The following is a 27,900-nucleotide window of genomic DNA, read 5'->3' on the forward strand; positions in this document are numbered from 1 at the left end:
TAAATAGCTTTATTCTTGTTTTATTTTGTTTTGTTTTATTATCGTCTCTTCCGTTCATATTAGACATAGGTTTTATAAATAATAATTTAATTTCTTGAACGTGTTTTCTGCCTGGGAGTTTTATGCAACAATATTTCACTTGTATGCAGTGTTGGGGAGTAACTAGTTACATGTAACAGTGTAATTTAATTTTAAAATAAATGTAACTGTAATCTGTTATAGCTACTGAGAAAAAATGTGTAATTAAATTACACTTACTTATGAAAATGATGATTACAGAGGGGGTTACATCTGAAGTCAGACCTTTAAGATGTTGCTCACAAGGATTTTTTCCTCATTTTTTTTACATTTAACATGTTACTGAATACACATATTTCTGTTTTTAATTCTTTGAAAACAATATTTTTTTATATTTTATAAAGAGATCATGACGTGGGCTTATTTGGAACACACATCGGCTTAAATGTTGTCGCAGTACCAATTAAGACCATGCCAGACTTTTGACTTTTTTCATGAAATATGTTTATTTTATATTGCAAAATCTACATGAACTAATAAATACATTTTCAAATGAGAGATAAATCTTGCTTTATAAGAAATTATTTCCCTTATACATCATGCCAGTATCCATGCAAAACACCTAAACCTAGATTTTGGTGGGCTTAATGGGTGCACTTACTCTAACAGCTAACAACATTCGTTAGAAAATTAGAAAAGTAATCAATCAAATGTAATAAGTTAAATGACTGTGATTAAGTAATTGGAATAGTTATGACATAATACATTTTAAATAGTATATTTATATATTCTCACTTTAAACCTGTACAATAACAATCTCAACTCAGATATATTATCACTTAACATCTATATTACTTTTGTAATATTTGTATTTACTTTTGTACATAATATTACTATTATTATTTACTATATATATACAGTATGTGTGTGTGTGTGTGTGTGTGTATATATATATATATATATATATATATACACACACACACAAATATACATATATATATTACCACTATTGTTTTTATTGCTTGTGCACTTATTATTTATTGTTCTTTATTATTTTTATTGACACTTTTTTTACCGTCCACTTTGCTGCTGCAATATTGTAAATGTCCCCATCGTGGGACTGATACAGGAATATCTTACTAAATAGGGTAACTAGTAATCTGTAACCTATTATATTTCCAAAGTAACCTTCCCAAGCCTGCTTGTACGCATAGGTGACATAAAAAATGTCTCCATCTGTCACTACAGGGGATTCATTACATGCACGGGGACTATTACCGTGAAGCCTGAGAGAAAACCGTCACCGGAAGTGTCTGTCGTTATTCCTCGAGCTCACGCTGCCACTTACAACCGACCGCGCGCTGGTTCGGGCTAGCGAGGCGAGGAAGATGCTGGATAGAAATGGCGGTGACGGCAATGCGAGCGGCATGAAGTGCTGATGCATTACACGGATCGAGACGTACGACTGCCAGGACAACATTGGAGAAAATGACAATGGCGTCGAAGTAGGACACCTTCTGTAGCGGTCGTTACAAACCTTACAACACCTTCCCGGTAGAGTTTTCATCTTGTCAGCGGAGGAGAGAAAAATCTCACCGGGAGCATGGCTTCTTACAGCAACCAGGTAGCTAAGCTAGCTCGCTAACGTTAGCCTGCAAAAACAACTCCTGACGTTCTTTATAGACCCACAACCGCCATACATGTATACAACAGTTTGACCTAAAATAGCGGCACGTTGTAGTAGCGGTTTGGTTACGTGTGTGTTGCGATTTGAGACACCTGGGCTAGTCGTGTCATTGAAAATGTGAGTGCTAAAAAAGTGCTTGCTAATGCCCCTCTTTAAGCCTCATTGAAACAGCACCAGCATGGTAGCTAACAGGCCCCGCCGTCCCTTCATTCAAATGAGCCAGAGGCACAATTTGCTGTAGGGTTTTACAATTATTTCTCACAGTATGACAGCCACGTTAAGCAAAATGTCACGAAAGCGTGCTTGAGCCCATGTCAGTGGCACTTTGGTGTGAGATCCCGCAAGTGTCATGAGTTAATTCTCAGAGCAAAGGGACACAGAAAACTGCTGCGTGTATGCATGGCCCACCTGCTCCAGTGTTGCGACGGGCCTTCCCCCGAGCGCACATTTACCATAACTGCTTAAAATTGCACACTAGTAGCAAGGAAGTGTGCTGACGGCTTTGTGAGTTGTTGTGCATGTGATAAGTTGCGTGGTTGTGAGCTAGGGTGTGTTAATTACGTGCCGTTCACTTAGCAGGTAGCCAGCTAGCAGCTTTGCACAGGTGGTGTGGCTCTACTTTGCAGTCAGTTCGCTAGCTCGTGAGCTAGATATATGCGACAGTCTGGGGCCTTGGTTGATAGCAAGGATTGATCTGATATGGAAATACTTATAAACCAGGATTGAGTTTAGCGAATGTTACCACCGCAGGTTTCTGTGTGACATAGATTTTAGGTGGCATGCTGGGTATGATTTCTGAGGAAGTTAGCTATCATGTGGGAAGGCCCATTTTGAAGTCTTAGCTGTGCATGGCAGAGACATGCCAGGTCCGAAGTTTCTTGTAACTTAGTTGATTTGAAGTAGCTTTTAACCCTAGACAGAAGTCCACACAATATAAATAAGATTATCTTAAGATAAATGCTTCAGTGTTCAAACTGGCTGATGAAGCAAGAGTTGAAACATGGCTAACGATCATAGGAAGGGAAACCTCAGTGAGGACCTGACTCTGCATGCTTTTACACTTCTTCCTGGCCCTTAAAATTCAGTGGCTCTATTGGCTTAGTGTTGTGCAAAGTGAAAGCTTAAAGGATAAAACCCGCCCTAGCTTCTTTCAAATACAGATTTCAGCTTTTGTGTGTTTGGTATGATGACCAGGCAAATTATATTTGGCCTATCAAATGAAGGATCATACATGTACTCATTAACATATCAATGATCTTACTATGGTATTGTGTTTGTACTATTATCTAAACTTCAATCAAGTATTGACTAACTTGTTCCTCAGTTTCCTCAGGCAACCAGATTTGGATCACTGTCAACTATTTTGTTTTTTCTGGTTGCTCCTGTTGGCAACCGTTTTTCCAACAGGAAAAAAAAGAATCCCTCTCATGACTTGTCTTATGTGTAAAGTGCTCAGTAAATGAAAGTGCTGCTGTTACATTAATCAACTTTAATAAATTACAAATATGAAAGCGAGTGGAATTAAAACAAGGTAAAAAATCTAAAAGCTAGTAATGTTAACATTTATATTCAGACACTCAAATAAAAGAGAACTTTCGTTAAAACTCCTGAGGCAAGTTAGAGCTGATAAACGGGAGGAGCAACAAAAGAACCAAAGGCAGCAGCACCTCAAGAGACATCATGCTTTTAAAACAGCTTTCCCAAAATCAGTTTCAACATTTCCTCATTTATTGCATCGGCATATAAATAAAGCTTTGATCTGACAACTGTCAAAATACAGCTGCACAGCACTTTTTTTTCTTTTTTCTTTTCTCCTGGTTACAGTTCATCATAAATATCTTCAAAGTGCATTGCCCAAGTGTGTTAAAATGCTTGTTCGTTTAATTTTGCTGAATTAGCAAAGCTGAGCTACTTGTTAGTCATGTTTACTCATGTGTATGTGTACATATGACAAGGGAGAAAGAAAACAAAAAAAAAAACCTAAGTAGTGGTTAACCAGTCTTAATTATAGGGTCATGCGGTATAATTACACAGGGCGATTATTACTGCAATTATAAACATTTAAAATATGGCACATAATTGTCAGCTTTGGCAACCGAATGCTGATGGCCAGTTTCCAACCTTGCAACACCAGTAACCTTATTCGAAATTGCAGTGATAAAAGCTTAGTCAACAATTTTCAGGACATTCAGAAGGCCACTGCATGGTCTACACAGAAAATTTGAATTAATTTATGGTAATGACAATTTAATTATGCATTAAAACTGGCTCGTCTGTGTCACATTTATCCACAAAGCAAACCATGATGATTTTTGGGGCATAAAATTGGGATTATTCTTCAAAAAGGACATTTTTTGATAAATAATTTCATTGCATTCAAGAATTTACCTCAAAAATTAGTCATATCAAGATTTGATGGCTTAAGTTGATACAAGAGATTCATTATGTTTGTTTTTTTAGTTTTGACAGTTCTATAATGTTCATGACACTGACATTATGAAACAGTTCATTAATATGTGGTGAAGTTTTCTGTTAAGGTGTCCATCAACACACACATCCTTTAAAGACTATTAAACACACACAAAATGCATGGGTTGCATTCGGGTGTCATATTTTAATTTTGTAGTGTAGTTTATTCCTCTCAGCTTGTCAAACCAGTAAAGCAGTGTAAACATGGAGCTTCCTTCTAGAAAATGCACAATGATTTCTGAGTAATGTCATCCAGTGAAATTGTATAATCTCATAAGTTGTATTCAAGTGTTTGTGCCATTAAATTAACACAAGTTATCAGCTAGCAGCTGACCTTTTAATATCAAATTCTGATAGTTAACTTGACAGATTATGCCACACAATGTTAGCAGAGAGCTCTTATGTTACCCCATTACCCCACCATATTTATGTCAGTGACTGAGACTACATTTTAGAAACACCTCAAGCCATGCTCAACAATTAAACAGCAGCTTTCAAAATGCTTTAAAGCAGACCAAAACCTTTCTAAGCATTATAGCCTTAATGAAGGTTTTTTTATTTTAATGCATTAGTTTTAGTTAGGTGTACCTAATCAAGTGGCAGATAAGTGTATTAGGCTGTTTTATAAGGAATGGTTGAGGGTTTGATTACAGGGAACAGCAGAAAGTTATTCACCAAGTGAATTTAACTTGTATGCAACACAGCCAATTGTCTTCAGGATGATTAATTAGGTGGTGGGGGAGGAAAGTGTCAGACCAATTCTAAGATTTATCTTCCAAGCCTTGCTGCATGTTGAAATAACTTTTAACAATTCACATTTATTTATAAAAGAGAGACAGGGTTGTTTTGTTGTTGTTTGGTGTAAATGGTGTTGCCACAGGGTTCAAGCAGTTGCTCTTCTCTGGTGGCACCTTTTTAGATGTTTTTTAAGCAGAATAGATGACTCTCCCTTTGTCATACTCCTCTTTATTACTTGTTTGGTGATTATTGTCACTGTATTACTACTTCTAACCAATATGCAGGCACAGGCATGCTCCAGAGATGCATTGAAAACGAGTCTGACCTTATTTGTAGTGGCGCTGCAGCATTTTCATGCTCAGCCAAGTTGTCCATTAATAACTCTGCATTCCAATTTAAGAGAACAATCACATTAGTGCTGGCTGTGTCACCTGTTATGGTTTGAGTACACAGATTGTTTGTGTAGAAGTCAGTTTTGGGGGGTTTTACATTGCTACTTTGTGACTCATAATTGTGTAAAAGCTAATTTAATGTTTAAGAATCTGTACATATTCATGTAGTTGTGCCTTTTAATGATTGCTTATAGTACACATTTCAAATATATTATCCCATATTACTAAGAATACTTGGGCTAACTTTAATAGCATTTAGAAATACTGCTCTGGGGTGTTTTGATTGATTGGATTGTAAATGGGATGCACATGAGGAGTTCATCAGGGAGCAACAACAGTGAGGATGTAGTCTTAATTGTGCTGAATGTCAAGATTCATGTTTTTACATTTGGCTATGCAAAGAAGACAATGTAGTCTTTATGTGACTTTAGTCAGTTTTAGGGTTTAATGTGTGCTTTGGACAAAGCACAAATTTATATTTTCAGTGGCACACATCTATGGTGAAGCTGTTATCAGAGGGTTTTGAAAAATCAATGCAGAGAAAGTATCAATAATGATAGCTTAAAAAACACAATCAATCTCTGGTACATCCTGTTCTTCATTGTTACACTTTTAAAGTTGCGTTCACAATTTGACATTATTTCGTCCCTGCTCACTCTGTCATGTGTGGCCTTCCCTATTGCCCTGTTTTGTGTGGTGTCGTCACTAAACTATGTTGAAATCATACAGATGGCTAATTTGTTGTAATCCTCAGTGCAAAAGAACAGCAAAGGAAGCTTAGTATGGTACGTGTGGCACGCCTGCAGAAAGAAGCAAAGGGACATTCTTTCTGTTGTGATTGTTTTAGCCATCCTGAGGCCTTTGGATTACGGCTGGCTGGCTGTCGCTTGTAGTGCCATTTCAGCAATGTGGGCCCTCGCGTGGGGCCTCGTTTGCAAAGAGTTACATATGCTTGAGTTGCACTTTCTTTTCTGTGCGCCTCCCCTTTCACGTTCCACTGTTTATTTCACTGGGAGGATTAACAGCATGGCTAGTGAGTTCATTTCATCTTTTCACAGTTGCATTACTGTTGATAAAAACATAAATAAAACTGTGACAATAATGGCACTAATAGTATTAACAATACTAAAATTGTAAAGTGACAAAGTTAACTTATTTTAATATAGGAGAACACAGTAAGGTGACATTGCATCCAGTTTTTCAGTCATTTTTAATTGAGTGGGAACACACATTTAGGGTGGGTGAAAAATCAATCAACGCAAGGAATAAGGAAACTGACCAGATGTATAGAACACAAAACACAATGTCACACGCTGAAGAGATAAAAACTTTGTTTTACATGCTCATTGAAGGACGCTTAATTTTGTTAAAATTATCTCTGATGAAAACAGGGATTTCCCGGCGTTTGGCCAAGGTCTTGGAAATTCCCATTTTTATCCAAGATTATGTTAAGAGGTAACATAACCTGGTTACTCTCAATAATTGGCTTTAGGCATGGGATGTTATCAATATTATCTTGATAATCTTCAAAATATGGTTAAACCTCTTAAAATGACACTAAAACATACTGTAATCACTAGGGGTGTCACGATCTCGATTGTAAATCGAATATCGGTCAAATGATGACACACGATCTCAACCTTCGAAATCAAAGGAGGAATCGAGGATGTGGCCACCCCTCCAAAGTCACGTCCCGCAGGCGAGTCAATAGGGGAAAAAACACAGACGTGCAGGGAGCTGCTATCAATATGCGGGAGACTCAGAACTTCTGGGAGAGTTGGGATGTCTGCACTAAAGCAATAACTAGCACTATAGGGGTATTTGTAGGGCTGCTTGATTATGGAAAAAATCATGATCACGATTATTTTGGTCAAAATTGAAATCACGATTATTAAAACGATTTATTTTTCTTACTTTAGAAACATGCTGCATTTATTGGACATTTCTTGCCAAAAACACTTTGTAACTGAGGACTTCCTTGTACTTTCCTCTTCCCCATATCGTATGGTGGAGATAAGTACACAAATTATTATTTGACTTATTTGGTATTTATCTTATTCACTAGTGTTTATCTTACTTGGTATTTATTTATTCATGTTTCTATTTTTATTACAACAAAACATTAACATCACAGTTTAATATTGTGGTATGTAAAAACTTTTGTCACCTTTAAACTTTTGAATTCGGCTTAATTAATTTTCTCTCCAAGCATCTGCCGCTTAACGCAACACATAGCAGAACATGTGCAGAGATATTAGTGCTTAGCAGGTTAAGATGATGATAGTTCACACAACACAACCTGGTTTTTAATAATTAGCCAGTAAACTCTGCATTGTCTGACGCAGGCTGGAAACTGTGCACTTTTATTTATAGTTAAAAACATTTCGCTGTGTGTTTCAGCTTCTGTCAAACTAACGGAGCTGCGGCGGCTTCCGGTCTAAGCTTTCAAAATAAAACCTTTGTTATTATACGCTTCTCTTTATTATTAACAAAGTTGGGGCTTGTAAAATTACGGGACATTCCCGGGAGAAAAGACACAACAGGAGAGCGGCAGGAGATGGGTCTAAAATACGGGAGAAACCCGGGAAAAAAGGGAGTGTTGGCAGCTGTACAGTGCACGCTGTGGAGGAGGGACAGAAATACACATGCGCAGCTTTTTGCAGACTGTTTCTATACAACGTTGCACAACGGAAAAAGACAAAAAAACGTTTACACCGATTTTATTAGTTTCGAGATCGTAAATCGTAATCACGATCAAATTTAAATTAAATGAGCAGCCTTAGGTATTTTTAGCAGGTGGTCGAGTGGTTAGAGCGCATGCCACGTACGCAGCCGACCCCGGTTCGAATCCTGGCCGGAGGTCCTTTGCTGCATGTCACACCCCCCTCTCTCTCCCATGTTTCCTGTCTGTCTACTGCTAAATAAAGGCGTCTATGCCGAAAACAATCTTTTTTTTAAAATGGCATAGACATCTGTGCTAAAAGGACCGAGAATCGAATTGTGACCTTAAAATCGAAATAAAATCGAATCGAGGATTTGGAGAATCGTGACACCCCTAGTAATCACTTTACCCTAACAATTTATTAAGATATAAATATTTTTATTGCATCATAGGACACCTTTTTTGTGCGTGTGAAAACAAACAAGGACAAACTCAGACTCACCCTCACCCAGCAGGTAATCACAATGAGAGAAAAAAAAATCCATTAATGAAAAGAATTTACCTGTCAACCTGAAATCCAAGCATTCATATTTAGAGCTTTCATCTATGGTGACAATTGACTGGAAAGATGCTCCCCCTCGTGGCAAATGGCAATTCAACATAAATCAGGAAAGCAATAAGACTGTTAATGAGCTACACAGATTTTTCCAGTCACTCATGGGGATATTCGCAATTATCCCCATAATGGAAATTCACCATAATTAAATTATCTTGTTAATGTACTGATGTTCTCGCTAGTCAGCACAACCTCAGTGTGACAGAAAATTGGCTAGTCCATACTCAAAGAGACCTGCTGGTTCCAGTCTGAGCTGATAATGCATAAAACCATCTAGTTTTGGTGGCCAGTCAATCGGTGCACCCCTAATGAATTGTCTTCAGTTACATACAGTTTTACTCATTTACAGATATACAGTTATTGGCAATCATTCATCAGTTGAGTACTTGAAAAGTGTTTCTGCTTCTAACGAACAAATCCCCCTTCCCCTAGTTCCACCACACCTGGTTCAAGTGTTCAGTGTGTATATACACAGCCTCCAACTCTGTTATATTAAGATATTGATACATTAATTTGTGACAAATTACTACAGAAAATTTCAGGATGATGTTAAAAACAAGTTAGCAGAGACACTCTCCTGCATGGTTCTGTGTGTTTTTTTTTTTTTTTTTTGTTTTTTTTACAAAAGAATTAGTCAAATGTCTTTCTGATGTCTTCAAGAGGCTCAGACTGCATTCTTAGAGTCATTCTGTCAATTTACAAGCACACATCTGGTTTAGCTTGTTTTGGTGGTGAGGGCACTTTGAGTTATTTGTTTCAGCAGCCTCTAAATTCACTATAGTCAAACAGTATCGGAATTAAATCTGAGCTTTTTGTGTTCATGGTTTATGTATAACGCTGCATGACTCATCACTTCATGTAGTACTTTACCATTGCACAAGCTAGTGTTGCAGTCTTGGCTGGGTGACTGACTTTAGAAGGAGCCCTTGTACCTAGATATCATTGACGTTGCCTTTTGAATCAGTTCCAGGTATGAGGTGGAGGACTTACCTGTCCATTTGACATTTACATTAATTTATCCTTGTCTTTATGTTGATGAATAACCTCAAGTTTTGTGATTGTTTTGATGGTTTGTCAAGCCATTCATAATTAGTTTCCTAATTTTTATATTTTTGTTTTAAATACATATTTTTAGAAAAGTGGATTTCACAATATTGCTTCTCTTTTCAGCTAACTGTTGTATTGATTTCTCTCCTCAGTACATCTTTGGGGAATTCAGCCCTGATGAGATCAATCAGTTTTTTGTGACTCCACGATGTTATGTTGAGGTAAGGAACTGGATTACAAAGTAACTATAATGTTAAATATTTTAAAATGTCAGTAAACAATGTGTAATGTGTGTCATATTTACGTTGACAAATCATTATTTTATTGTGATGGACAATCAATGAGACAAAGGTAGCCTATATTGATCAGCAGTATTACTATAAGTGGAAACACGGTTCATTGGACAGGTTCAAAAATGTTATTACAAAGGCATCATCATTAACCGACAATGAGAACGGGAACACGGTTGCATTTACAGAGTTTATATCACAACTTGTTGACTTTGTGCTACATTGCAAATTTCTCAAAGAGCTTCAGTACAAGAGGTTGTGATATTTAGCACAACAAGCTTGCAAAGCTCAGTAAATAGAACCACATTCCTGTCCATACGCAGTGGCCTTACACAGAACTTCTCTCTGGAGACTGAAAATGTGATCGCAGTTGCAGTCAGAGATGGGGATGGATACATGTATTTGTTTTTCCTCACCATTGCTGGGTTTCCGCAACTCTGACACATGTTGTCCCCGAGAGGCTTTTCTTTCACCACATTTCACTCTGCTGTCTATACAGCTTTATTTAAAATGACAATCTGTGTTCTCCTCCGGTGCTCACTTTGTCATGTGAAGTTTAAAAAAACAAAAACAAAACAATTTTGTTGGACCACTTAAAGATATTCAGTTATCTGCTGAAACGTTAATGAATCAGGTTGATTTGAATATTTTAACTTCTGATTTTGCCTTTTGTCTCACAGCTTCCTCCGTTCAATGACAAAGTCCCATGTGTCAGTCAGTCTTCTGGTATGTACATTTCACTTTCACTCAATCATGTATAATTACAATGTAATGAAATAATGTACTTTTCAAATTCATTGGCATCAAGGTACCCTACCTTCTCTTGTAGGAGCTGGCTATATTCATGCAGTTATTTAATATCACTGTAGTTTGTAAAAGCAGGTCTTTTTAAAATGTAACATTGAAGCCCAGGCTGAGCTGACCTGATCTGCCTGGCAGGGAGATATTTTTCATGTTTTTTTCTGTGTATTTATACATACAATATTTATTAAATTACAAATCCCAGTAGATCTCCACCCTCTCATTATTTTAAAGAATACATCAACCATTTTCATCTTTTGATTTTCAAGCCACAAAGTAATAAAAAATGGAATAGCAGCCACCGTTATTTAAAATGGTACCCATGTGCACATGACATTTGCCTTACCCTGATTTGTATTGATTATTTAGGAAGTTACTGCACTCCTGCTGTACCTTATATTATGGAGTCTATGGGACTGCAGGTTTGCGGTGAGTTGAGGAGTCTGACACCCCGTGGCTTGACTAGCTGTTGTACGTTTGCTGTAAACTCAAAATCCAGGTTTCAAAAACTGGTGGCTTTCTAAACCTTGCACCTATATTCTTTCTCTTGCCTGTTGGTAAAATCTGTAGAGCTTTGCATGCTCAAGATACTGTTAAGTATCTTATCCTCTCTTGCATATAATGCATTTTCACCACTGCAGGGCTCCAGGTTGATTTATAATCAGATTGGACTTTCGTATGATTTAACAATCACAACTTATTTACTAAGGGCATAGTGATGGTTTTATGTGGTTGCTAACATGTGTGTTCCTATTTAGCCTTACATGGTTATGGTTTTACTACTAAGTGCATTTTACATTTATGAAGTGTGATTTCAGTAACACTAACAGAGGACTTTTCTAATCCTAGTAGAGGAGGTAACAGCTGTCTTCATACCCTCGTAACCCTTACAGAATATCAGGGTTTTCAGTTTCGGTGACCAGTCTGCTGTGCCATGATAAAAGACACTTGGATGATTTTTCTGATTAGCACCTACTAATGTTTCCTGTTTGTTCACTTTTCCACCTTTTGCGCCTCACACTGCATAATCATTTATTATTTAAGCTGCCATGCAACACATTTTAACTAAACAATGAAGTACAATTGTTTTATAATGGTGACAGACAGGTTTGTGTACATTGTTCTACATTACTGAAACTGTTTTGACAATGTTAATCTAAGAAGTACTCTGTCTTCCAGAAATGATGCACTTTGATGTACATCATTCATGTGCAGTCCATTGTGAAGTATCCAGACCATTTCACTTTTGGCACATCCAAAATATTTAAGTTGTTGAAATGTATTACTTTCATTCCAGCTACATATCAGGGCATATGAATAATAAAACACAACTGAGGATATTTGTGAAAGTATAAAATTGAAATGAAGACTGAGTTTGTTTAAATAGCCAACTAACTTCATTTGGGATAAAATGGCACACCAGCAAACAGCAACATATTTTGAAATAAACTTATTTTAATTAGATGTCTCCACAAGAATATATCATGCAATACATGGTTCATTTACAGTTTGTTAATTTATAGATGACATTTGAGTCTAGGCCTCAAGTCAGAAAATAACAGTTGTCACCTTGCTATACATAAAAAAAAGCTGTTTAAAAATACATAAATCATGAAGAACGGGACTCAGTCATCTATAAAAGAATATTTCTTAAATACTTTTAAATTAATGTTGGAAGGTTTAACCATATAGGAAACGGTAAGGTAGGCATGTTATTTCTTGTAGTTTATCATTTTTTATCATGTTTATCAGGATTATTTTTACACATCACTTTATTCTATGATTTCTGATTATTTTAATCTTTATCAACGTACCTCCTTTTTTATGAAGATCTTATCACGCTTGTCAAGAGACCAGGTCTCATTAACTCTCAGTAACTTTTAAGAAATGATGATTGTTTTGCTTCTGTGGCAGTTTAGCCTCAACTGTGCAAAGTGGTTGGCTTCTAGTGCCAAGCAAAGCTTGGTTCAATTTTATACATTCAAATTTATGTCTATACATAAATAGATTTACAACAAATCATTCAGTCTGGCTATATAATTGCTAGCTAATAGTGTCAGTATGCTGTAGGATATGTAGCCTTTAGACTTCATTGTCTCTTTGTGCCGAATGGGAAATGTTAGATGTTGAATCATCCTACTTCTGGATTTATTAGCAGTATCCTTGGAAGTTGCATAAATAAGGAATGTGGGTTTAGTCAAGCATAGACTCAGCAATAGTTGTTGGAGCTAAAAAAATAGGTCTAGCAGATTTTTTGTTTTGTTTTTATCAGTATGTCAGATTCAGTCAGAGCTCCCACAATCACTTTTGGGTGATGGCTTATTTGTACAGAAATACAGTTTTTATATGAGGACATCTCATAAAGCAGTGTTTTTTCATATTTAGGCTGTATTTGAGGAAAAAAACGTGTCGTTTCTAATTAATTTATGTGTTATGTTACCTGCAGCAGAAGACTATCAGCGCATTGAGTTTGGCGTTGACGAGGTGATGGACTCCAAGCCTGTTGGGGTGAATGATCCCTTATACAAGGTGTCGAGCACCCTCAACCCCCAGGCTCCAGAGTTCATCCTGGGCTGCCAGTCAGCCCAGAAAGCCCAACAGACAGTTCCTCCAGCAGTTGATGTCCCTGATGGAGCCCACTTCAACTCGCTGGATGGCCCTGACACAGAGGCCTCAGCCTTGGACAATCACCAGGCCTGCCAGGACATGGACGGACTCCCTGGCAGCCTTGGACAGCGTGAGAGGAAGAAAAAGAAAAAGCGACCGCCAGGATATTACAACTACCTGGACCCGGCAACTGGCAACAACAACAGCAGCAGTGCAGCAGATGGGACGCCTGTGACAGCACTGGTGAACGGACATGCACTCGGCGCCCCACACCACAGTGCTGAGGATGTGGACGGTAAGGCATTGTCAGGGGCTGAACTTTCCACCCCTGGTCTTGTCTCCACGGCAACGGCCGCAGTGACAGCAGCCAAGTTTGCCCCCACATCCGCTGCCGATCAGAGGACTTGTGATAGCCCTGATGACTCTTCTTTGGACTTAACAAGTGGAGCTGCCTCTTTATCAGATGGCAACAATGCAACTTCCTCCTCTTCATCCTCCTCTCAAAGCAGAGGGATGACAGAGGGACCGAGGACTGCAGATCAGCAGCCAGATCATTTGGCTCCACAGAGCCCTGAACTTTCAGATACTCCACAAAGCCCCCGCTCCAAATCACCTCTTCCTCCTTCAGATGCTGTGGCTACCCCCTCTGTTGCCGCATCCATTACTACTACTGAACTGGAGGGAAGGGAGGTAGCAGACAGTGGGGTGGCCAATGGGCTAGCAGAGCCTGATACTCCTGTCAGTGCAGATGGACACAAAGAAGACTGTGAGAGTGGGGAGCAGGCTCAGCAAGTCTCCCCAGACTCTGCTGCCCAGCCAGTAGTGACAGAGCAGGCTCAATCGCCTGTGATTCCTGCTGCACCTACTGCCAACCTCCCCAAATCCTGGGCTAGCCTCTTCCACAACTCCAAGCCTCTGCCTGGGGGCCCTCAGGCCTTTGTGGAGGTAAAGAATGTTGTGGAAGTCGTGGCTCCCTCCCTTGCTACGCCAGAGCAGCCTGAGAAAGTTGTGGAGGTCAAAGATGGCCCTGTCCACGTATCAGAGGATCCTATGGCCCCTAAACTTGCAGGTATTACATGAAGATGTTTCAAAAAACAGCCTGTTCTACCTGTTTTGTAGTGCTTTGCTGTAAGAAATGTGCATCACTGCTTAATTCCCTCTCTGTCCACTTGGTGGCAATGTTGAGACAACTGTACTGTTTTGCCTCTTATATTAAGTGATTGTAAACTTTTAAACAATTTAGCAGGAGAGATAAGTGACCAGTTTTATTTTGCAGCCTATGGTCATTTTCATGAAAATCTAAGCTGAATTTGTTCATTAACACATTAACCCAGGGAAATGTTTAGGGCATGTTATATTCATGTTCAAAAAATGAAATGAACACTAGATGGTGGTATTACATCCAGAATAGCTGCCATATACTGAGTCATTAGTCACATTTGTGTAATCCACTTTGTCTCATTCCCCATTTCCAGTATAACACCAATATATGTAGGCCAGGAATGCCTTGGCATGCCTGCCTCCTTCCCCTCACACAGCTGTATCACAGGTGGATGGTCTATATTTTTTTTACATGTCATAAGGATTCGGTTATCTTTTTTGAGGCATCTCAAATCACATGTTCCCTTTTAAGTGTGATAATCAAAGAGGGACATGTGTATTTATCCGGCAAGCTAGAAAATAAACTAAGGCCAAACAATTGTGGTTTGGCTTCAGCAATCGTTGAAGTGACCACAACAACAAGCACAGTTTACTGGTATTTTAGAGGACTTTGGGTTTCAGTCATTTGAGGACTTGCAATGAGATACGGGATGCAAAGTATTTTGCTCTGCTATGTTTAAGACTAAGGATGTGCACTGTCAGTCAGTGGGTTAGTCTAGACTAGAATATCTCAACTATTTGATTTCCATGAACCTTTGGAAAGACATAAATAGTTGCATGGGGAAATAGTTACAAGATGAATTCTACTGACTGCTATCATCTGACTTTTCCTCGAGTGCCACCAGAATGTTCCCATTTTGGGCTTTTAGTAAAATATCTCAACATTGACTGGATGGATTGCCATGAGATTTGGTTGATATATCTGTGGTGACTAGAAGATGAATCCCAATGACTTTCATGATTCCCATGTCTTTTCTCCTAGTGCCTTCATCAATCTAAATTTGTAATTTGGCCAGTTCTTTGGGTATAACCAAAAGCCTTTAAAACCGATGACCTAGCAGCCTCAGCTGAACTTTGTGTTTAGTGCTAACTAGATGGCAAACTAACTAACATGCTAAACTAAGATGGTCATCATGTAGATGGTGTGATAGTGTTCAGCTCAGAGCACTGCTGTGTCTTGTTACAGCCTCACAGACCTGTTAGCACACCTGTAGACCATGTTCTGGTTGGTCTACAGTTGTCTCTCAAAAGACCTAATTTGTTTCTATGTCTCCAGTTAACTTTAAACAAAAAACAGTTAAATCAAATGGGAGCATTTACAGCACACGTTCTCTTAAACTGCCAACTACTTATTGTGTATAAATTAATGCAACGTTTTTACATTACAGCAATAGTATGTTCTCTATTAACATTTAAAAATGGTCTATTTTTTTACGTAGAAAACCTTGGGGCTGTATTAATGTTTTGCAGAAAAGGGTTTCCTTATCTTCATGGGTGTCAGTCAAAGACTGCTCTAAAGTACCAGTGCTTCATATTGATCTCCACAAGCTATAATGGCTTTTTTCTGTAGGAGAAACATACAACATAACACTTTAGACTGTGTTAGGCAAAGCAAGTATGTACAGAAAGAAATGTCCCCAGTGTTTGGATTATTGTGCACTTTAGTTTCTTAGCGCTTTTACTTGAATGTGTTTGATAGTGTTTAGTCTGCTGTTCCAGTGTTTAGTACCATGGACCTCCATGTGAACAGCATTTTGAAATAGATCAGCACACAAGCCACAGACTACCTGTTTGTACAGTCTATACAACTGATTGGCTTGATTGAAACGGGGGAAAAAATTGTGCAATAAGCCTCAGTATTGTGCCAATGGTTTACTTTTTCCTTAATATGTAAGCTGCTGGAACCATTTGCACAGGACATTGAACATTGGCGCAGTTAGACCAGAGTTGGTCACTGTTGTGTAAAATTACAAATGAGGACCAGAAGCAGATCTAGTTATTTACTAAAAACTGACCATAGGTTTTGTCTGTGTGTATTTTATATATTGTGTAAATAACACACACAGTCCACATGGGTTTGAAAAAAAAAAAAGTTTTCTTTAAATTCACAAAGTGCTCTTGTGCACAGCATGTTAGATAGTCAATACAGTCTGTAGTCTGAGAATGATGAGCCTTTTTTTGCACATGAAATGATAGTGAAGTCTTTGTGGGTCAATATGGCCCACTGGCACTTTCTGGTATACATTCTTAATACTTTTTTCCCCTTTTGCTCTATAACTGCATTTCCTTAGGTTATGTTCAATGACACTGTTTTACAAGAAGTCACTGGGTTATAATTAACAGAGTTGACTACATTTTTTTAAAAAGAAAAAGAAATACATCAGTTTGTAGCCAGTGCAAAAGTAAAATCAGTTTGGCCTAACAGTGATTGGCTTGTACTCATAATGCAATGTGTTTCTGCAAAGCTAAATGTTAAATCATGTACATACAGGACCAGTGAAAAGTTTGGATGTTCGTTTCCATTCGCTTGATTGAGATGGTGTGTCCAAACGTTTGACTGGTAGTGCATGAGTGCAATCTATGTAAATGTAGGTTAAAGATGCACATCTTGAAAATGCTGTTGATGTATTTGCTCTGTGTGATGTGTATTGTTTTGTAGTCACAGCTACATCGACAAGTTTAATCATTTTACTGAACATCACTGTTTTTAATATCACTTGTGTCTTATATCCACGTTACCATGGGAGCTGTCTTTCTAAATGACTGCCTCCCTTCCTAGGCGTGGTACAGCATATACTTCCTTTTGTTCAGACAGTCTCTTGTGCTGTTGTCACAAGACGCAGGAATGGAAGAAAGAACATTTGTTTTGTTAAAGAAAACTTGCTTGTTTTGTCATATAGAAATGGTCGTCTACTACATATCATATCAAAGTGTTCATGAATGAAAATATGTACTCAAAACATTATATTGATGTGGGTTTTCATTTTTTGTTGCAGTTGTACAGAGCTGTCTATTTAAGAACATTGTGTCTGTTTGAATCCCCAGAACTTATTGAGAATGTGAAGTTGATACATAAACCAGTGTCTTTGCAGCCGAGAGGACTGATCAACAAGGGAAACTGGTGCTATATCAACGCTGTATCCTTTCACTCCGATGTTTTGCTACAGATTTATTTTTAACACTTCAGAGCTGTGCTTACACATTTACCCATTTGGTTGTTTTTAATGTTGGTGGAATAACTTGTTTTTATTTCAGTGCCAAGCCAAGGCACAAAGGATAGGTGTATCGGCAGATTGCGTGATGTCCCAGCCATTGTGAACCTTTGTGTTTTTCAGCTCTGGCTGGAAACTGTGAATGCCAGGAAAATTATGTTTTTCTTTTTAAAGAAAGCACAAAACATGTTAACAGTGATTAATCTTACTGTGTTTTTTGGAAACTGATAGAACATTTGAGACCTTTCCATCCTCAAGTTCGATTGGAAAAACTTGCAAGATGAAAATATGAAATGTCTGAAGATATTTTAATTTTATGAGCTTCTGAATTACACCATGTGTTTCAAAATGTTAGAATTGATCTACCTGTCAGTATATCAAGAATATTACAGTGACTTGTCACATTGCTTTTACTACACACTGCTTTCCTCCCTGACTCTAAACACTCAGACCCTACAGGCCCTGATTGCATGCCCTCCCATGTATCACCTGATGAAGTCCATTCCTCTGCATAATGAAACACAGAGACCATGTACTTCCACACCCATGATAGACAACTTGTGAGTAATGTTTCAGCAAACTGCTATAGAAGTGATTATCAGTATGCTCTGTCAAAATATGTTAAGCTCATCACCTTTGTTTTTCTCTGACAGTGTAAGGCTGGTAAATGAGTTCAACAACATGCCTGTGCCATCTAAAGCCAAACAGCAAGGTACGTTGTTAGAAAGCTTTTACACATTTTGATTTCATTTTCTTTCCACACAACTCGTGTACAATTTTGAAACCCTGTCCACAGCTGTTGGCGATAAGGTCATGAAAGACATTCGACCTGGTGTACCTTTTGAACCGACTTACATCTATAGACTTCTCACTCTCATCAAGTCAAGTCTCTCTGAGAAGGTAGGATCTGCTACCACAGGATCTCATTAATTACACATTTTTTGAATACACTTCCTCTGGAACAGACAGTGCTCGAAGGAAATGTGCTTGTTTTTTCAAAAATGCTTGTTTTTTTTTTAAATTTGTAGAACAGAATTTGATAACTTGCATGAATAATAGTGAGTCAATTATGATTCACAGTTTTAATGAATGAAATTACTTAAACCCTGAATGAGACTGTAATCTTTATCCAATGAGGCCTGTCTGTTTACCTCAATGAATGACTGTGTATGCACATTCATTGTTAGTCATTAGTGTTTTATTTGACTGTCGGCATTTTTAGTGGTGTGTTTTAATTGGTGGCGCTGTCCTCATGCTCTGTTCTCAGGGTCGACAGGAAGATGCGGAGGAGTACCTTGGCTTCACTCTAAATGGATTGCACGAGGAGATGCTGGCATTGAAAAAACTAATCTCGCCTCAGGAAGAGAGTAAGCACTTTTACCACTTATCAAAAGCATATCACAAGATGCATAAAGTCTTTATAGATACTGTCTAATTGAATTAATCTGTTGAATGTTATTGCTCCTGTGTGTAAACCTTAAACTTTCTGCATACTCGAAGTACAACGTAGTAGACAGAGCCTTGAGCTTGTGAAGTTTTTGCACTGTTCTTGTTTTCAATTAAATACAAAGCAAAAATATCTGACCAGCTTTTTATTGTCAACACGGATGTATTATTTACTGAAGTGATAAAGTTAGATGCCGTTTTCAACTGAACAGGTGTAACATTTCTCAGTAGAACAGAGTAGCAACTGTCTACAACTACAGTAACATTTTTAAACTCACATCACCAAAATGAAACTTAAATGTATTTTGAATAACAGGTATGGCTAAATTTGATCCCATGGCAGTGCAAGTATAAAATCAACTTTACTGAGCTCATTTTCCTAGTAGTGATTGGCTGGTTTGGGTTTTTGTCAAGGGAAAATGATTTATGTAAATACATGTTAAAGATTGATGCATTCTTTTTGTCTGATGTGGATTATAAAGTCACAGCTGCACCAAGTTTAATGATTTTTAAAAAAATCATATTTTAATTTATATCCACGTTACCATGGGAGCTGTCTTTCTAAATGATTGCCTCCCTTCCTAGGCGTGGTACAGCATATTCCTGCTCTTGTTCAGACAGTCTCTTGTGCTGTTGTCACAAGAGACAGGAATGGATGAAGGAACATTTGTGTTATTAAAATGAAAACTTGAATGTTTTGTGATGTAGAAATGGTCTACCATTTACCACTGGAGCTGCAATGACTAAATTTGATTATTTCGATAATTGAATAACAGTAATAGTACATTTTTAGCAAAAATGTCTGGACTGTTGGTTGGACAAAATAAGACATTTGAGGAGGTAATCTTCGACTCCAGGATGTTGTAATGTGTGTTAATCAATATTTTTATTGACCAAATGCTTAACCATGAAAATAATCAGCAGATTAATTGATAATACATAATTATTGTTAGCTGCAGCTATTTACCATACCATCATATGAGTGGTAACGACTGAACGTATACACTCCAAATAAAATGCTGACATTGAGTTTTATTTTTTGTTGCAGTTGTTCAGAGTTAACTATTGAGGAACATTGTATCTGTTTGAATCCCCAAAACTTCATGAGAATTGTTTAAAATGAAACTTGTATCTTTTTATCCGTATATCAGTTGAAATACTATTGAATTTCTAGCTAACATTAAACTGAGGTGGGATTCAGGAGAGGAGTTCATTTTCAGTGTATTTCAAGGCAGTTTGAAGACTTTGGTCTCTGGACCTCTAAAATGTTTTTCTTTCATTTTCATTGAGCAGAAGCTCCCACGCCTAATGGACCAGAGTCCCAGCCAGGTGTGGAGGAAGATGTTGCTGATAAGGAGGAAGAGGGTAGTGAGGATGAGTGGGAGCAAGTTGGCCCCCGAAACAAGACTTCCATCACTCGCCAAGCTGACTTTGTCCGCACGCCAATCACTGACATATTCGGCGGACACATCAGGTACATTGTGACTGAAGGACTTCTGGAAGTTTGAGTTTTTGACCTCGGTTCATGGTGGCATCACAAATCGGTTTGCCACCAGCCATCTCCAGCTTTTATGCTACTAACACCATAGTCCTTCAGAATAACAGCCACTGTGGACTGAGTGTGGTAAGAAGTCTCGACAGTAAGATGAGGGGCACACATTCACAAACAAAGGTCTTAACTTTCAGACGAATTTGAAAGTTAAGAATCTGTGCAGGCATAGCCTGCCTAAATAACATGGTCTATGAGGTTCTGGTCTGGCACAGTCCAGGTCTATACTAGTTGTGCAGTGGCTCAGAGGATTATTTTCTCAGAAATGGTTGCAACCAGAGAGAAATGGAATACAGAAGTGTATGTTTACAGAGTGTGGTATGTACACCCACTGAGCTTGGCTATAACCCATCGCTTTTTTTGGAGGCTCTAGCAAAAGTAATTTGTTTGTCTTGGGGAATCACTCAGTGAGTTTACATGCACTTAAGTAACCGGGTTACAGTCGATTTTCTCCAGAAAGCTCTCGGGGTAGGGGATTAAAGAAACCTGGTTTCCCCAGATAGATGTCTCCTATTACTCACCTATGTGACAGTTTTTCAATCGCACTGTGAAGTAAGGTGTCTGACTCTCTCTCTCACTGCATTCTGACAAAGACACACACCAAAACCCCCCACAAAAAGTCCGGAAGTAGCATATTCTATCACTAATGGGTTAAAATCTGTCAGCCTCTCTTCCAAAATTAGGTTGGGGTTGGAGATAAATCTGGTTACTGTTCTGCTGCATGTATACACACATTTACAGTAACCAGGTTGGTTACTATGGTGCATGTGTAATTCTGCAATTACCCACATAACCTGGTTTCTGAGTAACCTGGTTACTTAAGTGCATGTACACAGTAAATGACAATTCAGTCTTTTTTTGTCTTTTTAATGGAATTATAGCAGCCAGGATGTTCGGTGCCTTTTTTCCTTAAAAAATTTGATGTTGCATATATGATTTTATGATTCCAATGTCAATAATCTTGAGGATCTACAGATGTAATTACATTACACTTATAATAATTTAAAGCCACTTCACATATTAAAGACTGTAAAATTCTAAATATGTTGCATAAAGTGTGTGTATACTCAGCAAAGCAAGTTATCAATAAGAACCTGCCCTGATGGGAGAAGGCCAGGTTCTTCATGCGTAACTGGTATTTCCTCTAGATATCTTACCTGGTGTTTTGATTTTCTGTCAGATCGGTGGTGTATCAACAGAACTCTAAGGAGTCAGCCACGCTGCAGCCCTTCTTTACTCTGCAGCTGGACATCCAGTCAGAGAAGATCCGCACTGTCCAGGAGGCTCTAGAAACCTTGGTGGCACGGGAGTCTGTCCAGGGCTACACTTCTAAAACCAAGCAGGAGGTATGAAAAAAGGCTCTTTTAGGTGTCAGTAACACTATCAGTAGCACTCCGGATCACCATCAAATTTTTATATGAAACCCTGCCTCACTGATGAACTGACTTCTCTTATTGCCTTTTATTGTGTTTTTAAAACTGTAAAAACATATATTGTGCTCATTGGATCCCTTAATTTTCTTCACAAAGATTGTAATTATTTCCTTGGGTGGTATCAAATACTTAAAACAGGACAGTCAGTGAACTTTGAGCTTCTATTGTACTGAAATAACTGCTGCAGCTTTATAATGGGCATATTTATAGTTTTTTAGGTTTTTTTTTAATAGATGAAGCTATCATTCTGGTCTTTTTTATTTCAGAGACAGTAAACATTGGTCCACAGCCTGATTCTTGTCCCTTTTTTAAAAAACCCCAAAACAGAGCGATTTATGAGTCATTGCTTTGAAGCTCTAGCGTTTTGCAATGAAATGTAACATCTTGTTTTGTACTTGTTTTGCTCTGTTGTTTTGAAGCATTTTATTGGGTTTAAGTCTATAGCTATAAATAAATGTTTGAGTCTTTTAATGTTTGAAGAAAATGTAACAAAGCTGTCTGGGACAAATCTTATTTCTACCACAATGTGTTCTCTGAATGCACGTCTGTCTTGTCTTTTTGTCCTTCGTTTCAGATTGAGATCAGTCGGAGGGTAACTCTGGAAGAGCTGCCCCCTGTGCTGGTGCTCCATCTTAAGAGATTTATTTTTGAAAAGACTGGAGGCTGCCAGAAACTGACCAAGAACATCGATTACCCCGTTGACCTGGAAATTAGCAAAGGTATGGACCACACCAGGTGTTAATATTGGCCCACACATTCTGGTTTGGGGGGGGCGGGGGCGGGGGCACTGATTACACTGTTCCTCATGATATCGAAAGTTGACCTGTATTGACCAATGGCATCTAACTTTGCATTTAGCTTTGTATTTGTGATCATCACCAAGCATGTGTACATGTTAATGAAGGCCATCCTTTTTATGTAGTTTTGTAAAGTTGATGTCAGCTAATCATGAAAGCGCTATTGTGGCTAAGAAACAAGTTTACAGGACTCCATATTAGTCATAAGAACTCTTAATGTGGGGCAAAAGTTAGTAAATATGCATCTAAAGTCTGACAGATAATTATTTCCATGATTTGGCCAAATGAGATGCTGGTGTCGGAACGATTTATACTCTGTTCCCTAGAGAGAGAAAGAGGAGTCTTTGTTAAATTCAAAAGGAAAGAGTGGTGAGTGATAATCTATCTGCTCAGCTTGGGAGCCACACATGAATATGACACAGTATTCCCCGCACAGCTGTAAAAGAGATCAGGTTCAGAATGAGTCAAAATGACAATGTTAAAGTTTTTAAATACACGTAAATATTTTATTCTCTTTTTTTGTACAGAAAAAATAAATAAAATCATATCTTTCAGACTTAAAGTGAAATTTACATTTCAGTTTTTAACGTTGTCGCCCAACAATAGCTGTTAACATATCACACTACCACAGAACAATGTCCCTGTCTGGCTTCTAAGCTGTTTACAATTGAGAACTCTGTATGAACATAAAGCCAAAACTCCCCCAAACCTGTTCATTTTTCTGCAGTATGAATCACAATTGGTCAGCAGCAGAACATGGTGCAACACATCCTGTATTTTATTATACTTTGAGTGATTCTTTGGAACGTCATTGTCTAATCAGGGTATTTTCTGTTATTTTCTTTCAGATCTCTTATCCTCTGGAGTGCGGAGCAAAGTTGTCAAAGGCCAAAGAACTTACAGGCTTTTTGCAGGTGTGTTTTGTTTTTTTATGTACTACAGTCACATTACATCTGCTGAAGGGGGTTACATATTGTCACTGTAATAATTGTTAGTTAAACATGATATGGATCCTTCATCCATCCAAATAATAATGTTGCCAAGGGTGCTTTAATGTCAGTCCTCTCTGGTGTTGACAGTTGCTCTTATGTTTGACATCAGGGGGGACTTTGGGATCGTAATAAATGAGAGATTCTTTGGAATATCTCAGGGTTTTGCTGAGTTTTCCAAGTAACACTTGATCCAGCTGGAGGAAAAGCAGTTCATAATTAATCAGCCTGTGTTTTCCCTCTGCTTTCATAATTGCTGAATTAACAAATGAGCATCAGAGCTGCCTTGACCAACAGTCGAGGAGTGTGTGCTAAATAAATGAACAAAATGTCAAAACAACTGGCAATAACTATGATTGATTTAGCTTTAGTTCTGTCCCTCTTTTAGTCCCAAGACTACATTAAGCTAAAGTGTTTGAAGATAATAAATCACTCCCTGTGCACAAATTAATAAAATGGACCTGTGCAGTTGAACACAATGTAATCACATCTGGCATCTACTGATTAATGGTTATTTTCAAATGCTGAGTGTCCTGTAGTCATAATTGTGACTCTAAACTAATGCCCGTCCTGTGCACTGTATCAAGTCATTAAATCTCTGGACTGTGTTGTCAAGCTAAACTCACAACATGCCTCCTTTTAAAAACAATTAGTTTTTTATTGGTGTTTTGTATGCATTATTGCAGTTACATTGCACAGCATTGTGGTTCAGACTTCAGGTTGAAGTCAACACAATTTCCCACTCGTTGTTTATTTCTTTTTTTCCCCCTGTCACTTAACTCTTCTAGTGGTCTATCACCATGGGAACAGTGCGACAGGCGGTCATTACACCACGGATGTCTTCCACATTGGTCTTAACGGCTGGCTGCGCATCGACGACCAGACGGTGAAGGTCATCAACCAGTACCAGGTGGTGAAGCAGACTGCAGAGCGCACCGCTTACCTGCTGTACTACCGCCGTGTCGATCTGCTGTAGACACGCACATCACACACATCACACACATCCTGTCATATACGCAAGCATCCCCGAATATAATCACAAACACACAAAACATACATGCTCAAAATGCACTCGTTGACAATACATGTACACGTGATACAAACACACACCAAACAAATGAACAGGAACACTGCCCAACTTGTTCTCTTGCAAGATTTTCCTCTTCTTCCCTCCTATCCCTGCTTCCCTGAGAACCAGCTTTTCCAACACCCTTTTCCTTGTCTCTTGGAAGAAGAGAAACAAGCTGCATTCACGAAGATTTCCCTGTGACTGCTCTCTTCTCTGTGCACCACTGCTGTGTTTTGTTTTTGTTTTGTTTTTCTTTTACTTTTAAAGCAGCAAGGAAGGACTGTTGAATAGACGGTGAGTTTCGGTCACAGTTATGGACCCAAGATTCACCTCTGGCTGAGCTGAGCCCACAGCTCGACTCAGTGGACTCTCACACAGGAAGAACTATCCACCACAGGCTGCAAATGGACTGCTGGGGTAACGTCTCTTGTTTGGATTACCTTTTTTTTTTTTTTTTTTTTTTTTAATAAAGGAAAATGACATAGAAATATCAGTGTTTGCCTTTTAGTAAGGATAACTGTTGGCCTAATGAATTTGCAGCAGTCTAAAAGCATATTTGAATTTGCCCTAGTGCATTGAAAAGACCCAGCACCAGCATTTACAAGTCTCTCTTCCCAAGACCAGATTGTCTTTTCTGCCACCAACACCAACTCCTCTTCCTCCATTTCCTCACTTTTATGATGCTTTTAAACCTTACTTGAGCCATCAAAGGCAGGAGATGTGGTACATTAAATGAGAACTGAGCAGCTTTCTTGTTTGAGAGAATCTTGTTATGGTATCTGGGTTTAGATTTAGAAAGACTATCTTAAAAAAAAAAAAAAAAGCGCTTTAGAATTTAAGTGATAACAAATAAGCTTCTGTGCACAAAATATAAACTGATTGATTACGATATGACAGGCAAATACGTATTTTGCAAATATTTAGACTAAAATGTAAAAAAAAAAAAAAAAAAGATATAAAAAATTAAAATCTAGCTGACTGGAAACTTGTTTGGGTCCTAAAGGACTTTGCTAGTTTTTAGACTCAGTTCTTGCACTGGAGAGATGGCAACCAATCAAGACAGATTCCACTGCAAAACCCGCCCTTGTTTACGTTGTACATTTCCTTTTCTTTTCCATTCTTTTATTTTTATTTTTGTCTTTACTTGTCTAAAGGTTCCACCTGTGTATAGGTGGCTTATCAGTGTAGTTTTGAGCCACACCTCCCATCTAACCCCCCAAGTCAGCAGAAAGTGGGGGCTGCCTTAGGTTCAATCTGTGATGTTATTCCACTCAGTGTACGTTTCTAACCTTAATCAGGCAAATTAAATGTCTGTGAAGTGTTAGGGGAATGTACCTGACACCTGTATTACTCTTTTGTGGCTCAGCATTGCCTCCCAGTTGAGGAAAACTGAGTGTTATGGGGAAGTAGGACTACATCTGTGCTTAAGCTGTGCATAATGACCCCAGAAATGCGCACAAAAGGAGAGTGTTTGCTTTTGTCAAAGACATTGATTTTTGGATCATTCATTCATTGTGACAATTTTTGTTTGTTTGAGCTACTAAAGGATGTTAGTTTTTTTTTTTTTTTTTTTCTTTTCTTTTTGTCATTGATCATTTATTGGATGTCCCCATGCTCTTGCTCCCTTCTGGAATATGCTTGCATTTGAATTGGTGTTTTGAAAAGAAATTACACAGGCTAAAGCACAACAATTAATAAAATTGAACTAGTTCTTTGCTTGATATTTATTTCTATTTTGTCATTTTCTCTTTTGTCATGTTTTTCGACCCATTTCATTCCAAACTACAGTGTCAGAATCGCAGTATTAACACGTAACAAAAAGTTATCCGCTCAAGTATTTCTACATGATTGTAGACGTACACTTGGACTTCTATCTCCCTAAGTCTTCTTTTTCTGTGAGACTGTCCATCAATTAAAACAATGTACACAAGTGAGAGCAGGTCCCTGTCTGAAGGTGGTTGTCCCACATTTTCATGCTTCAGATCAAAGAGATGGTGCAGAGTGAAAATGTCTATTTTAATAGAAGGGCAGATATTTAACAAGTCCCTTATTTGATTGTAAATTCACTGACACTGATTTGTTTCAGTCCCTTCAATTTGAAAATAATGTTAGATATTTTCCAAAGTGACTCATTACTTTTAATTTATTTTTACCCGTATGTGATATAACATCTTTATGTGGTGCGTAGTCTCAATTGACTTTTCTTGTGGGGTTTCTAAGTCAGAAACCTTTCCCAGGTAAACCAAAGGACAGCGTTATATTGGCCCTACTGCCTCTCCTTCAATTTATTTTCAAACTTTATTTTGCCTTCTCCATTTGAGGTCTTGTTGCCATTTCTTGTCACAGTCCACGACTCATTCCACACAGAAAAAGGAGGCATGCTGTTTAGACTGTCATTACATCTTCTAACTTTTAACAATAGTTCAGTTGTGCTGCTGGCTTTGTAATCATTACTGCACAAATTGTGACACTGTTGTTTTTTTGTTGTTGTTGGTTTTTTTTTGTTTTCCCCCCCCCCCCTTTTGAAGAATGTTTGGATGTTGGGACATTGAAACGGACACCTTGAGCTTTCTGTTGTACAGTTTTATCTCAGTCTCTCATGGCTGGTCAGGAAATGTGCTGGTGAAATGCTTCAATAATATCTCTTTTCAGTATGTGCTCCTAACACTATTGTCTGCTGGGATTTGTTGGGATATTGATCTAAAAACAAAATCTATACTGTCTTTTAATTTTAAGCCTCCAGCATTCTATTTTGTTTATTGTTCAAATAAAGGATTGTGCAAAAAGCCGTTTGCTAATGAAGTTTAGTCAGAAGACTACTTGGCTTTCTTATGATACTGAAAACATCTGCAGTCTCTACACCTTGGACTGGCCTACAAAACAATGTGCACAATAAACCAAAACAAAAAAACGATCC

At 38.1% G+C, this 27,900-nt stretch overlaps 1 protein-coding gene across 2 annotated transcripts; it reads left to right on the forward strand.

Annotated features, from left to right (window-relative positions):
- The first annotated feature begins 1,395 nt into the window (after window positions 1-1,395).
- On the forward strand, window positions 1,396-27,897 carry usp10 (ubiquitin specific peptidase 10). Of its 2 annotated transcripts, none has more exons than XM_062422695.1 (15): window positions 1,396-1,642; window positions 9,782-9,850; window positions 10,600-10,645; window positions 11,090-11,149; window positions 13,167-14,396; window positions 17,534-17,625; window positions 18,151-18,260; window positions 18,354-18,412; window positions 18,497-18,600; window positions 18,968-19,067; window positions 20,440-20,620; window positions 21,876-22,041; window positions 22,703-22,847; window positions 23,774-23,839; window positions 24,703-27,897. In XM_062422695.1, exons 1-15 carry the CDS (start codon window positions 1,622-1,624, stop codon window positions 24,888-24,890), a joined length of 2,637 nt encoding a protein of 878 aa, XP_062278679.1. In that variant the 5' UTR covers window positions 1,396-1,621; the 3' UTR covers window positions 24,891-27,897. The 2 variants fall into 2 exon arrangements, with proteins under 2 accessions (XP_062278679.1, XP_062278687.1); XM_062422703.1 differs by having other exon boundaries at window positions 13,170-14,396.
- The last annotated feature ends 3 nt before the right edge of the window (window positions 27,898-27,900 follow it).

The sequence above is a fragment of the Scomber scombrus genome, chromosome 1 (genome assembly GCF_963691925.1).
Source record: "Scomber scombrus chromosome 1, fScoSco1.1, whole genome shotgun sequence".
Lineage (NCBI taxonomy): Eukaryota > Metazoa > Chordata > Actinopteri > Scombriformes > Scombridae > Scomber > Scomber scombrus.